This window comes from Callithrix jacchus, chromosome 13 (genome assembly GCF_049354715.1).
Source record: "Callithrix jacchus isolate 240 chromosome 13, calJac240_pri, whole genome shotgun sequence".
In the NCBI taxonomy this organism is placed as follows: domain Eukaryota; kingdom Metazoa; phylum Chordata; class Mammalia; order Primates; family Cebidae; genus Callithrix; species Callithrix jacchus.
The window spans coordinates 54,695,804-54,708,756 of record NC_133514.1 but is presented as its reverse complement, the minus strand read 5'-3'; the positions used below and the strand labels follow the sequence as shown (position 1 = coordinate 54,708,756).

The 12,953-nt window shown below is 46.1% G+C and overlaps 1 protein-coding gene and 1 long non-coding RNA gene across 35 annotated transcripts in view; both read left to right on the top strand.

The window, feature by feature from the left end:
* The window catches only part of PTPRM (protein tyrosine phosphatase receptor type M), an 866,690-nt gene that overhangs the window by 852,254 nt on the left and 1,483 nt on the right, over positions 1–12,953 (top strand). For all 34 annotated transcript variants that reach the window (XM_054243977.2, XM_078347758.1, XM_002757062.6 and 31 more), the window contains one exon: positions 2,287–2,422. In XM_054243977.2, coding sequence (XP_054099952.2) covers positions 2,287–2,422 — 136 coding nt within the window. The remainder of the gene's footprint in view (positions 1–2,286; positions 2,423–12,953) is intronic.
* LOC144579005 (uncharacterized) lies at positions 9,070–10,689 on the top strand. Its single transcript, XR_013525726.1, has 2 exons — positions 9,070–10,582; positions 10,625–10,689. It is a non-coding gene; the product is annotated as an uncharacterized LOC144579005 (long non-coding RNA).

The following is a 12,953-nucleotide window of genomic DNA, read 5'->3' as shown; positions in this document are numbered from 1 at the left end:
AAAAAAAAAAAACCAGGATTATCTTTGGTGATACTGATGGTATTGATGAGGGGGCCTGTTGGGGACTGACCGTGATTTTTATCTTGTTCTGAATGGTGGTTACATGGTGTATGCATTGGTAAAAATTGACAGAGAGATCTACTTACCATTCATGGTCTTTATTGTAGATATATTATACTTTAGTTAAAAAGCTGATTTGGAATTTCATAATGGGCTGATCAAGCTGATATCCAAACACAATGATCACACTTAAAACCACAAAACAAGGGACAACCAGATATTTTTGGCTTGCTTCCTAATAAAAGTATACTTTAAGCATCCTTGTATAAATAAATAAATCTTGAATTCTTATCAAGCCCTGGCACGACCTACCAATTTACAGGAAATACAGGGTTAGAAAGCAGCGTGTTAAATCATATCACAGAGATCCGATGAATGAGAAAAATCTAGAATGTGGCACTCTCTGCAGGACAGATGACCTTGTTTCCTCAACAAATCAATTCCCAAGAAAAAAGAGAAAGCAAAGATGAACTCAGATTAAAATAAGTTTGCAAGACACACCAACCAAATCCAATGTGGACTTTGCCTAGATGTGGATTTTTTTTAAAAGCAGCTGTAATAAACAATCTGGGAAATTAGAACACTGACCAGAAATTTGATTATTTTAAACAGTAATGTTTACTATTTTAGGTACAATAGTTATACTGTGTTTAAAAACAAAAAGGGTCCCTTATCTCCTTGAGGAGAGAGTGACTGCAGAGTTGGTGCAAGGACAGCGCAGGATGAGCCTGAAATATCATGTGGTTGCAGAAAGTAAAGAAATACTCAAAAAAGGTCGGGGGCTTGACAGAAAGGAACACAAGAGCCAACCTGATGGAGCTCGCACTGGCCAAGCTGGAACAACGTGAACAAAATCAGTATTAGTACCACTGGATTTTAGCTCATAGCTAAAATTAATATGTATAAGTTCACACTGAAGTAAATCATAAAATAAATAAGCAAATACATAATTTAATGGGGAAGAAGAGACAGCTCTTTCTTAGGTTAGAATGTTGAAAGAGAGGGAAACAGGAAATCACCATTAGGCAAACACCAGTGATAATTAATTGTTGCAGACAAGATCGACCAACAGATGCTCAAATCAGTGGACAAAACTTTGAGGAGAAACAAGATATTTGCATAGTCCCCAAATATCTTCCCTCCAGATATTTATTGACTGCAAAGAGAAAGATGATAACTTTGCAGATACAGTCTTAACAAGTGAACAAGTTAACATCACTAGTAGTAAGACAGATGGACATTCTGAACCCCTGGGAGGAGGAAACATCCCCTCTCATCTCTTCTTACCGAAATGCATGGCCTTGTTTCCAGTCGTGAGAAGACATCAGACAAACCCAAATGGTTTGTCTACACGCTGGATGGTCTACATGCTGTAGTTTGTAATCACTTCTCAGACTGCAGCTGGGGACGACAGCCACTTTCTACTTCTGCATTCTATGTTCTTTATATTCTACAAAATCACTGATCTGTGCTCTTCAAAAGTGTCAAGGTCAAGGAAACACAAGGAAAGGCTGAGGAAGTGTCACTGACAGAAGGAAACTAAGGAGACCGGACAACTGCATGCAAGATTGGATTAGATCCTGGACCAGAAAAAGGACATCCGTGGAGGAACTAGTGAGATGTGACTGCAGTCTGTGGTTTAGTTAACAGTATTGTGCCAGCACCACGTTCTTGGTTTGCACAATGCGCTGTATTCGTGTAAGGTGTTCACATCAGGGAAGTTACATACTCAAGGGAATTCTCTATGATATTTTTACAACATTTCTGCACATCTAAAATGGGTTCAAAGTAAAAAGTTTTCTTTAAAAAGAGCCTCTATGTTTTGTAGATAAATAATGAAATGCAAATGGCTGTTTTTAAAGGCCAGATACATCTTTGAACATAACCCATGCTTGTCACATCAAGTTTCCTGGCAGACCCTAGATGAAGTTCATTGAAAATTTTCTGCCATGGGCCCATAACCATGAAGTAAGTGCTGTGTCAGGGAATGATCAGGGTGGAGGTGAGCTGGAAAAGGCTCTCCAGTCAGGTGACCTGTGGCCAAACATTGCGGATGACTTGCTCTATTTGCTTCAATTAAAAGAATCTGCCCAAGTAAGAGGTCCCGTGGCCTCAGAGGCCTCTGTTACTGGTTCACCAGGGTTTCCACAGCTTGTTTCCTCTAGTGTTTGCGAGACGCAGTGTAAAGACAAACCTAGTGCAACCATCTGATCTCTTTCATGACAGGAACGGGGGAGGCCGCAGTGGGACATTCTGCGCCATCAGCATCGTCTGCGAGATGCTCCGGCACCAGAGAACCGTGGACGTCTTCCACGCTGTGAAGACGCTGAGGAACAACAAGCCCAACATGGTCGACCTCCTGGTAGTACACCCACACTGAGCTATTCCCTGAGACACCCCGTTAGCATTAGATTCCATGCCAGCTCCTAACTTTGCAGAGAAACTGATGCATAGAGGAAGAGACCCGTTTTCAGAAACGCAATGTAATCACTTTGCTTGTAGGGCTTTTTTCCTTCTTTCTTTTTCTCCCTCTTCCTCTCTTTGTTCCTCAGGAGGAGACTTTGTCTCCATCTCATTTGAAATGTGGAAATAGCTGAAACTCACAAGTGAGAATCCTTATTAACTTCCCTCCCTGGCAGCGCCTTCCACGTGGCTAAGCACTTAGTCTTCGTGGAGAAGGAATAATCATAGTACGTGAAATGCCAGATTTTCAAATTATATATTTTATAAATAGCTTAATCGCCTAATATTTATCAAAGCTGTGAATTTCAGTTTGACATCCAGAATATTGCATTTAATTATAGTGGCCATATCTGAGAAAAGGATTAAAGGAGATGAGAAACAAAGGACTATGTGCAATTATTTTCTTAGAGTATTTTATGAAATCTCTTTTTATGTGGAGCTGTTGAAATGCCAACCACTGTGACTCAAGAATAGTAGAACAGCTTAAAGGAGGAAGCTTTTAGATTAGGGTTTTGCACTTCTCTGTGAGTGGAGGAAGGATCTGAAGGCGACGGCAGGACTAATCCAAGGTTGGAAAATGGCTCGGGGGCAGGAGAGGGAGGAAGAGACGCAGTCAGTGCGACGAGCTCCAAAGCCAGTGTTTCCAGGTCCACAGCATCACTGCACTGGGGTTAATGTTAAAAATTACAGTGACTAAAGAGGGAGTTGAGAGTCAAGCTAAAGCTGAGGAAGGAGCTGTGGTCCCCATGCAGTTTAAGAAGTCGTAATAGCAGTGCTCCGGGCTGGCTAACAGTAGTGACCAATGACAGCCAGCTCCCAAAAGTGTCCCACTCAGCACGAACCACTCTGCAGGACATCCACTTTCCCCACATACATGTCTCATGCCTGATGAGCTGCTCCATTTCCAAGAAACATGGCTGCTGGTCAGGGAATTCATAACACACACTTGGCTAGGCACACACTCTCACCCATCAGCTGTTAGCATGTTGGCTTCTAGAAGCAGCAGAAAGGACCGTGCTCCCCAGACTCCTCCCCTCCACACACCCTATGGGGAGCCCATGGAAATTCAAATTCTAGTCTCAACTCCGCTACTAATTCTAGTCAGGTGACCTCAAACACATGAGCTTTGTCATTTAAGTATCTTTGAGCAAGTCACTTAACTCCCTTAGGTTTTAGTTTTGTAAACAAGGGATACCATGAGCTCCTTGAGGTGTCCAGTGTGCAGAGAGATGTGAAAGTGTTTTGGAAATTGCAAGGGGAGAGGTGGTTGTAGAGTGTAGGAGTCTGCTGGACGTGATGCCATCAATGGCCTGGCAGAAGGGCTCTAAGTGCCCTGGACATAGTAACGGTGTTCCTGTGCATGAGCTGAAAGGCCGGTGTGGGGCTTCACTAGGACCGTTTCCCTCCCTGCAATGCCGCCTGAATGGTAATGGGTTCTACCGCCATGGAATTCCCAATCTTCCAGGATGGAGGCAGTTGAGCTAAGAGTATCCATGCTGTCGGCAGAGGCCTGAGTTTGGGCTGGCAGAGGATAGACACAAATGTACAGATGAAATACTGTGACTGTGGCTGCATGCGGTATTTAACCTCACTAATTCAGGGACAGGTGTGCAGCCTTGAGACTGGCTGGTACTTGGGCACGGTTGACCTTGATCAAAAAAAATGTCACTTCCCTCTCACAGCGGCCTGAATTAAACAGATCATTAGAAACAGACCCTTCCAGGCCTTTCCTCTAATGGCTCCGGCTTTGGCTTTCATCACTCACCAGGTTTTACGGGCAGGAGTGATGGGGCTTTTTCCAAATCAGTGGTGCATGCTACAGGACAGGGGTGATTTTTTTCATGAAATAAATGGAGGCTTAGGTGGCTGAACCAGAAGGGAACTTGTGGTCCCAGCCCACGATCCTATAATAGCTTAGGACTTTGTGTAGTTATGTGTCATTCTAATGGAGAAGACGGGATTCCTGAGTGTCTAGCCCTCCAAAGGTCAGCCCCAGTTGGAGGATAAGGTCAGGGTCTGAGAAATGTAGGAACGTTTTGCAATTTCTTGAGAAAACTGTGTGACATGTCTGTCACAGTGACTGTTAGCAGGGAATAGATAATATCTGGTGACAGAGAAAAAAGTCACCATGCTCTTTTTGGTGGGTTTGAAGCTTCCAGAACTGAACAGGACCTGTTGTCACTTAGTTTTTCCTGTAAATACGACTTCTGTTTAGTTTGGTGTTGATAGCTGTGTATGTTGGCTAAGTTAATTAACTTAGGTCAGGGTGATAAAGTTTGGTATGGTTTTATTGGGCATCACAGGCCACCTGAGGCAAGAGTGTGTCCTAAGCACAAAATGTTGTGCCAGCAGCTCAAAAGGGCAGTGTACTGAGTCTTCTTAGGTGCGTCTTCAGAGGATGATGAGCATGTGCGAGACAGCCCTGGGGTGCTTCCCAGCATGTGGGGAGGAAGGCCAGGGTGCAGTAGAGGGGCCCTCACTCACCCCGCCAGGTCTCATGCATCACATGCACAGCTGCATGCCGCATGGTCCCTCCTGTTTAGAACAGGCAGATGCTCTGCCCACCCTGCCAGGGCAGGTGAATGCACAGAGAAGGGTGCTATGTCTCTCTCCATCTCCCTTTGCAGCTCTGATTTTTCTAAATTGCTTCTGAGTGGGAAGATTCATCAGTTCATGCTGAAGCATGGTACTCTCCAGGGAGATCCAGAAAGCCCTGAAGATGTATTTCTGCAAATGTTTAGCTTTGGGGGCTCTGGAGAAAAGCCAGTGGATTGCTGGGAGGCAAAATAGTTTCTAATACAAGACTAGATTTTTTTGTATCCAGCAGGGGCAGCTGCATTTTTCCTGACCCCTTTTTCAGCCCTGCTTCTAAGTTATCCATCTCTTCAGCCAGCCTCAAGTCCCCATCAAAGAACTGGGTCCCCAGAGGGAGGACAGGGCCAACACAGCCTGAGATTCCCTACAACTCGCCTAGTTAGATTCAGAAGGAGTCCTGGCACCTGAGCTCCTTTGAAGCAGCTCCGGCTGCAGGAAAGCGGCTGCCTCATGCCGGCAGCTCCTCTCTTCATGCTGGCAGCACCCCTCTCACCTTTGCCTTCCTTAATGGTTTTGAAGTTCCCAGGCCTCTGTTTTAACATAGAAATGGCCTTTAGGGGCAGATCTTGCCTAAAGAAACCATAGTGTCCCCTGTGAAGTGGTTGGAACTTTGGAAGACTCCCTCCACAGCCTAGTGCACTGCCCAGAAAGTGAGCAACTGGCCCCATCATTTACCCAAATGCCTTGGGCAGGGTTGGCAAAGCTGCCTCTGCAGGTAATTACACACTTTAATATGGAGTATGGTGGGATAATCATAGCTCGCTGCAGCCTCAGACCCCCCTGGGCTCAAGCCATCCTCCCATCTCAGCCTCCCAAGTAGCTGGGACTGCAGGGGTATGCCCCACCATGCCTGGCTGTTCTTTTATTTTTATTTTTTTAGAGATGGGGTCTTGCTGTGTTGCTCAGGCTGGTCTCAAGCTCCTGGCCTCAAGCAATCCTCCTGCCTCAGCCTCTCAAAATGCTGGGATTACAGGCCTGAGCCATGATGCCTGGCCTGTGTCTTATCTTAGTTCCATGCCATCTGCAGGTATTTCTCAACCTTTCTTCTATGTGCAGCATCACTGGGCATGATGCAAGAGAAGTAGAAGATACGGTCTCTCCCTCATGGAGCTTAGAACTCACTGGAGATGCAGAAGTCCTCCCTGAACCTCAGTTTTCTCATCTGTAAAGTGGGAATAAGAATATTAAGCCTGGCCAGGTGTGGTGGCACATGCCTATATTCCCAGCACTTTGGGTGGCCAAGGTGGGCAGATGACCTGAGGTCAGGAGTTCATGATCAGCCTGGCCAACCAACATGGTGAAACGCCATCTCTACTAAAAATACACAAATTAGCCAGACATGGTGGTGCGTGCCCGTAATCCCAGCCACTTGGGAGGCTGAGACAGGAGAATCACTTGAACTCAGGAGGCAGAGGTTACAATGAGGCGAGATTATGCCACTGCACTCCAGCCTGGGTGACAGAGTAAGACTGCTTCTCAAAAAAAAAAAAAAAAAAAAGAATACTAAGCCAGTCAGAAAAGGCCACATATTTTAAGATTCCTTGTCTGAAATGTTCAGAACAGACAAATCCATGAGACAGAAAGCAGAGTAGTGGTTGCTGAGGGCTGCAGGAGAGGGAGATAGGGGTAACTGCTGATAGGCACAGGGTTTCTTTCTGAGGTGATGAAAATGTTTTAAACTTAGGTTGTAGACAACTCTGTAGATATACTGAAAACCACTGAACTGTGGTAAAAGACAAAATACAGCAACTTTAATTTACAGATATGATTAGCTTGTGTTAGTGATCCTAGAATCCAGCAACATGTCATTCTGTAAAATAAAACAGGCGCTCCGACGAGCTGAGCGGAGGAGGCTGCTTTATAGACAGAAAAGAGCTGGAGAAGGCAGAAACAGGGAACACAAAGCAAATTGATTGTTTCAAACTTCCTTCCATCATAGAGTTAAAACAGAGGAGACTTTTTTTTGAGACAGAGTCTTGCTCTGATGCCAGGCTGGAGTGCAGTGGCGTGATCTCCGCTCACTGCAACCTCGGCCTACCAGGTTCAAGCAATTCCCCTGCCTCAGCCTTCTGAGTAGCTGGAACTACAGGTGCATGCCACCATGCCTGGCTGATTTTTTGTATTTTAGTAGAGAGGGGTTTCACCATGTTGGCCAGGATGGTCTTGATCTGCTGACCTTGTGACCCACCTGCCTTGACCTCCCAAAGTGCTGGGATTACAGGCCTGAGCCACCGCATCTAGCCAGGGACTTCTTTATTATGGCAGCTAAGGAAAAACAGGCCACTTCTGACTGGTTGCCGCATGTCTCTTGGTGTTTGGTGAAACCCCATCTCTACTAAAAATACAAAAAAAATTTAGCCAGGTATGGTGGCGCGTGCCAGCTACTGGGGAGACTGAGGGAGGAGAATCACTTGGACCCAGGAATCGGCTGTTGCAGTGAGCTGAGATCGTGCCACTACACTCCAGCCTGAGTGACCGTGAGACTCCGTCTCAAAAAAAAAAAAGGATTAAATAACGTGTCCTCAGTGGTTGTCAAGCCTGGCTGCACATTGAAGTCACCTGAGAGCTTTAGAAAAATTCTGATCCCTAGGCCCACTCGGAGACTGATTCGATTGGTCAGGGGTCTGGTTGCAGCAGCTGAGTGTTAAAAGCCCCCAGTGATTCTCATGTGCAGCCCAGCTTAAAAACTGTGTCTGCTCTAGACTCTGATTCAGCCCAGGCTGCATATGAGAATCCCCCCTCCCCAGGGGAGCTTTCAGAAATACCAGTGCACTGGTCTGCCCCAGCCCACTTCGGCCAGAGGTGCTGGGATGGAGCCCCCGCCAGGCGGGATGGACGTGCCACAGGGCTGAGAAAGTTGGTGTGGGAGGGTCAGCAGGCCTTTCCCTTCCCTGCAGTGCCACTGCAGCTGTGTTCACAGCCGGTCCGCCCCCTCCCCCTGTCCCACTTACTCCAGAGCCAGGCCCTGTCCCGATCTGCGGGCCTGCTGTACAGTTTCAAGTTGCCCCCTCTGTAACTTAGAGCTGACCCTCTAGACTCAGCCTCAATTCTCCTTTAATAAGCTAGCAACTGACTCACCTGCAAAATGTAATGTGATGTGGGGCCCACAGCTCTCCCCTTTATGCCACCAACTGGTGTGTATAGGCTGTCCCTAAGTAGCTCTCGCTGTGAAATTTGCAGACTAACAGGCTGTACACATGTGTGTGCATGTGCTGGGATGGTGAGTGCAGGAGCTGAGTGGAACCTGGTGAGCTCAGGTCCCTGATCCACACTCCAGGCACCTGGAATCCTCCCATGGTCAGCCTTCCTGTACTCTTGAGGAAGGTTTGTAATAATTTTTGCTAATATCCCATCCCTTCTCCCCGACCCCAGATTCCCCTTGCCCGGCCTGTCTTCCACCAGCCGAGCACCTGGCCCCCAGGAGCTGCCCAGTAAACATTTGCCGAATGATTGAACCATTCTTCTCTGCAGCCAGACCTGAGTCCAACCTGAGTCACCCCTTGCTGCACTCTCCATCCTAGGGGAGGTTGTGGCTGTGCTTGGCAGGGCCTCAATAAGGAATTAGGCATGGATTTTGCAGGGGGCTTTGGTGAAGAAAGTTCTACCTACATATTTTAAAGAGAGAGATGAAAGGAAAGATCCTCTCATCATTCCAGAGATATGCTGCTGTCTCATTGAGCGGGGATGTGAATTTACTGGTCTCCTTGGCACAAACTGGTTGGCCACGACCTGGCTGGTAACACTGAACTGAGGGATCCCGCCACGGTCATGGGGCCTACCCCGCCTTCCTGGTGGAAGGATTTTTCCAGCCCGAAGGATCTGTCAGTACAGGGTCCAACCAAAATTGGGGAGCCTGCCTTAGTTTCAGAAGCAGGTGCAGTGGGGAGAAGGGGCTTGCCCCAGGTCAGTGGTGGAGGCTGTTCTCTTTGAATCTTCGGAGGCCATTGATGTGGTGTCTGGAGTGCCCATGCTGGCCACTGGCCTGAGTTCCTTAGACACAGGCAGCCTGCACAGACAAAGGCAGGGCTCCGGCCCCCGAAGGAGGCCCCCAGCACTGCCAGGTGGTGTGCAGGCCTCGTGATGCCCTCACCAAGAGAGCCAGTGGCTCTTAACAGCCAACCTCAGTTTCCAGCTCCCTTGCAGATTTTGCTTTCTCCCCTTCATAGGGATAGGAAGTCTGATCAGGAGCAGAGCCAATGTCAGGGGCCTTGGTGAGGAATAGTAGCAGGTCGCCCTGGTTACAGTCTGACCTGAGGATGTGAGGAGGACGGGGCCAGGCTCCCATCTGAGCCCCTACTCAGGAAACCTCTGCATGCCTGAAGCCAGCTAATGTCTCCCAAATTGGAGCACTCAGGACCAAGGCATAAATGTTCCTTTTTGCCCTGAAGTACAGGGATGGGTCATGTGGCTTAATTATACTGTTAAAAGCAAGTGAGCTAAGAGAGGAAACTGCAGAAGACAGGCCTGTACCTGGTGATCAAATGTAATCAGTTTCCAGTGTAGGAAGATTTCAGGCATTTACCCAGGTGCTTGGGGGAGGGGACACAGCAATCTATGGTCTTCCTTCTCTTTCCCCTTATTTTTCTGATTCAGAAACTGGTCATCACGGAATCTATGGGGACTGGCTGCTTGCTCAGGAAGGATAAGGCAGGAGAGGGAGAATTGGTTTTGAAAATTATAGTCATGCCTGAGACAGGGCGGGTTCGGTGACTTCCAAGCAGCTGTTCCTTAGCAGCGAAGCTCAAAATCCCTCCTGAGTTTCCAGCCTGTGTTGTGGCCTGAGGGCAGCAGCCACATCTCCCCACTAGGTGCATTTTAATATGTTAAAAGGATGACTCCAAGTAGTCACTGAAATTAATTGCACATTTAGGCTCGTATAAAATCATTTTTATGCAGTAAGGGATTGGATCCTGTAGATTTCCATTATAAAAAAATTCCTCCTGTGATTCACAAAAGCACAGAAATGATGGGAGCACTTCATAGCCAATGTGTTTGCCTGGTGATCTGACAACGTGGCCTTTTGGAATTTTGAAATTCAAATTATCTCTTTTAAATATTCTAAAAATAAAAGTATCAAACCCTGAAATAATAAATACTAGAATATGAAACAGAAATAATCAGAAATATAATTTTGCCTAAGGCAAGTAATAATTTTTTCCAGTTCAAAAGAAATACATTACCTTTATTGGCATTGTGTATGGAAAAAGTGGTCTGGTTAAGGGAAATCACAGGCTGTAAAATGTTTGTTATTTGCACTAGGAGATAATCTAAGGAACACCTTCTCATAGGTCATCAGACTTACTTTAAAGGCAAACCAAGTCCTAAAGTTCTAATTTGAGAAAGCTGGAAGGGAACCTTAAAGATGATCCAACCCCCTGTTTTATGACCAGAGGGGAATGGATTGGCCAGGATCTCGGAGACAGTTTATGGGACCTGAGGTTCCTGATCAGCATGGAGCACTCAAGTTCACAGGACCTGAGGCTTCTGGTCAGCATGGAGCACTCAGACCCATGACTCCCTAGAAAGCAAAGAACAATTGGATTCATGTCTCTTATGTCAGTCTGCCCAGTTCCAGCCCCACCTGAGCCCTTGATAGACATTAAAGGTAGGATTCACATCATGGAATAAGCATTTTTCTACTAGTGATTTTTTTAAATAAAACTTTATTGGGATATAATTTACATACCATAACATTTCCCCTTTTAGATGGAAATAATAGACACTGGGAACTCCGAAAGCAGGGAGGGGAGGTTAAAAAATTACCTACTGGGTATGTTGTTCAGTTGTAACCAGTTTTCAGGGTTTTACATTCCTACCAGCCCTGTAATGCATAATGAACATTCATTTGGGGAATGAGTACCCTAGAAGCCCAATCCCCACCATTACATGTATAATACCCATGTAATTAACAAGCACATGTACTCCAAATTTAAAAAATCCCCTTTTAAAGTATAGCATTCACGGGTTTTCAGTATATTCACAGAGTATACAACCATCACCACAATCCAAATGTCTAACATTTTCATCACCCCCTTAACCCCACTCAAAGAAATCACAGACCTACTAGCAGTCACTCCCATTACCCACTTCCAGGCTCTGACAACCACTCATCAGCTTTCAGTCTTTATAGATTTGCAAATGTTGGATGTTTCATAGAAAAAGAACATGTGCCCTTTTGAATCTGACTTCTTTCACTCACCAGATTCATCATGCTTCCGTTCATTCATGTTGTAGAACGTATTAGTACGTCATTCCTTATCATAGCCAAGTGATATTCCAATTTATGGCTATGCTGCATTTTATTGATGTACATTTGAGTTGTTTGCCCTTTTTGGCTGTTAGGACTAACGCACCATGAACACTTGTTTACAAAGTTGTTGTGTAGATACATGTTTTCAGTTTCCTTAGGTGTATACCTAGTAGTAGAATTGCTAGGTCATATGGGAATTCTACGTTTAACCTTTTGAGGAGCTGCCAGACCATTTTCCAAAGTGGCTGCACCATTTGATATTCCCACCAGCCATGTACGAGGGTTCACTTTCTCCACACCCTCACTAACTCCTGTTATTTTCTTTTTATGTAAGCCTTCCTCATGAGTGTTATTCCTATTGAGTGTTAATCTTGTGGCACCTTCAGTAGATTGAAATGATCTCCTTGTTCTCTGTCTTCGCCTCTGGATCGTGACCTCCCAGAGGACTGAGTGTGTCATAAAATCCCCCATCTCTAGTGGTACATGTGTATTGAGTTGGATCAAATGCTGCTAAATCCATGGCTTGTCATCATTTATACATGCGGCCAACATTGACTCTCAACTGTGTCAGTTCTGTGCTAGAGACTGTTACATTATACAAAGAGGGATAAACCGTGGCCCTTGTCTTCAAATAAATAGGTTCAACTTACTCTAGGGTATTTATGGGACCGAGTGTAGGTGAAGAAAAGGAAATTTCAGTGACATAGTAGGAGACATTTAAGAAATACTGGACATTTTCAATTAATTTGGCAAAATGAAAAATAATAGATTTGTTTCCCTGGTTGTGGCTGTGATGGGTAGAAACAGTGGTGCTGAGCCTCACTCACACGTGTGAAAGCTTGTCTCCTCCAGAAGTAGAAGAGAGCCTTCCAGTTCCTGAGGCCCTGTCCAGGGCCTGGCTCCTGCCAGGTGGTAGGTAGAGGCTTCCTCAAGCTCTGTGTCCCTCTGCTGGGTTCAGAGAACACTCCCAGGCCTGGTTCTATCAGCATACTCCATGTACGCAGGTGCAGAATGCTCTCCCCTGCCACCCGAGAGCACACCTCAGCCAGGACCTTGTTCAGGGCTTGCTCAGGCCAAGGTACATGATCCAGGAAAGCTGAGATCAAGAAAAATGAATTCTATGCTGGGCATGGTGGCTTGTGCCTACAGTCTCAGCTAATCAGGAGGCTGAGGCAGGAGGATCACCTGAGACCTGGAGTTCGAGGCTGCAGTGAGCTAAGATTATGCCACCACACTCCAGCCTGGGTGACAAAGGGCCCTGTCTCTTAAAAAGAAAAAAAAGGAGGGAGAAATTAATTCCCTGCCTGATGAAGAACTGGTCTGTGGTTCACAGAAGATCTTGAACATTTCCCCTTCTGTGCCTTTCCTCGTCCTGTTGCCTCTGCCTGAAATGTCTGTTTTAATTAACTCCAGTCCCAGTGAGGATGGCCATATACTTTATCCAAACTACGGCACTTTGAGAGTAAAAGAGGATCATGCCAGGACCATCCAGGGCAAACCGAGGCTGCTTCCACTCCATGCATCAGTTCTCTCCTCTGGGGAAGGCGCTGTTCCCCTACTTCCCACTGCCATCCTCCCTAAGAAG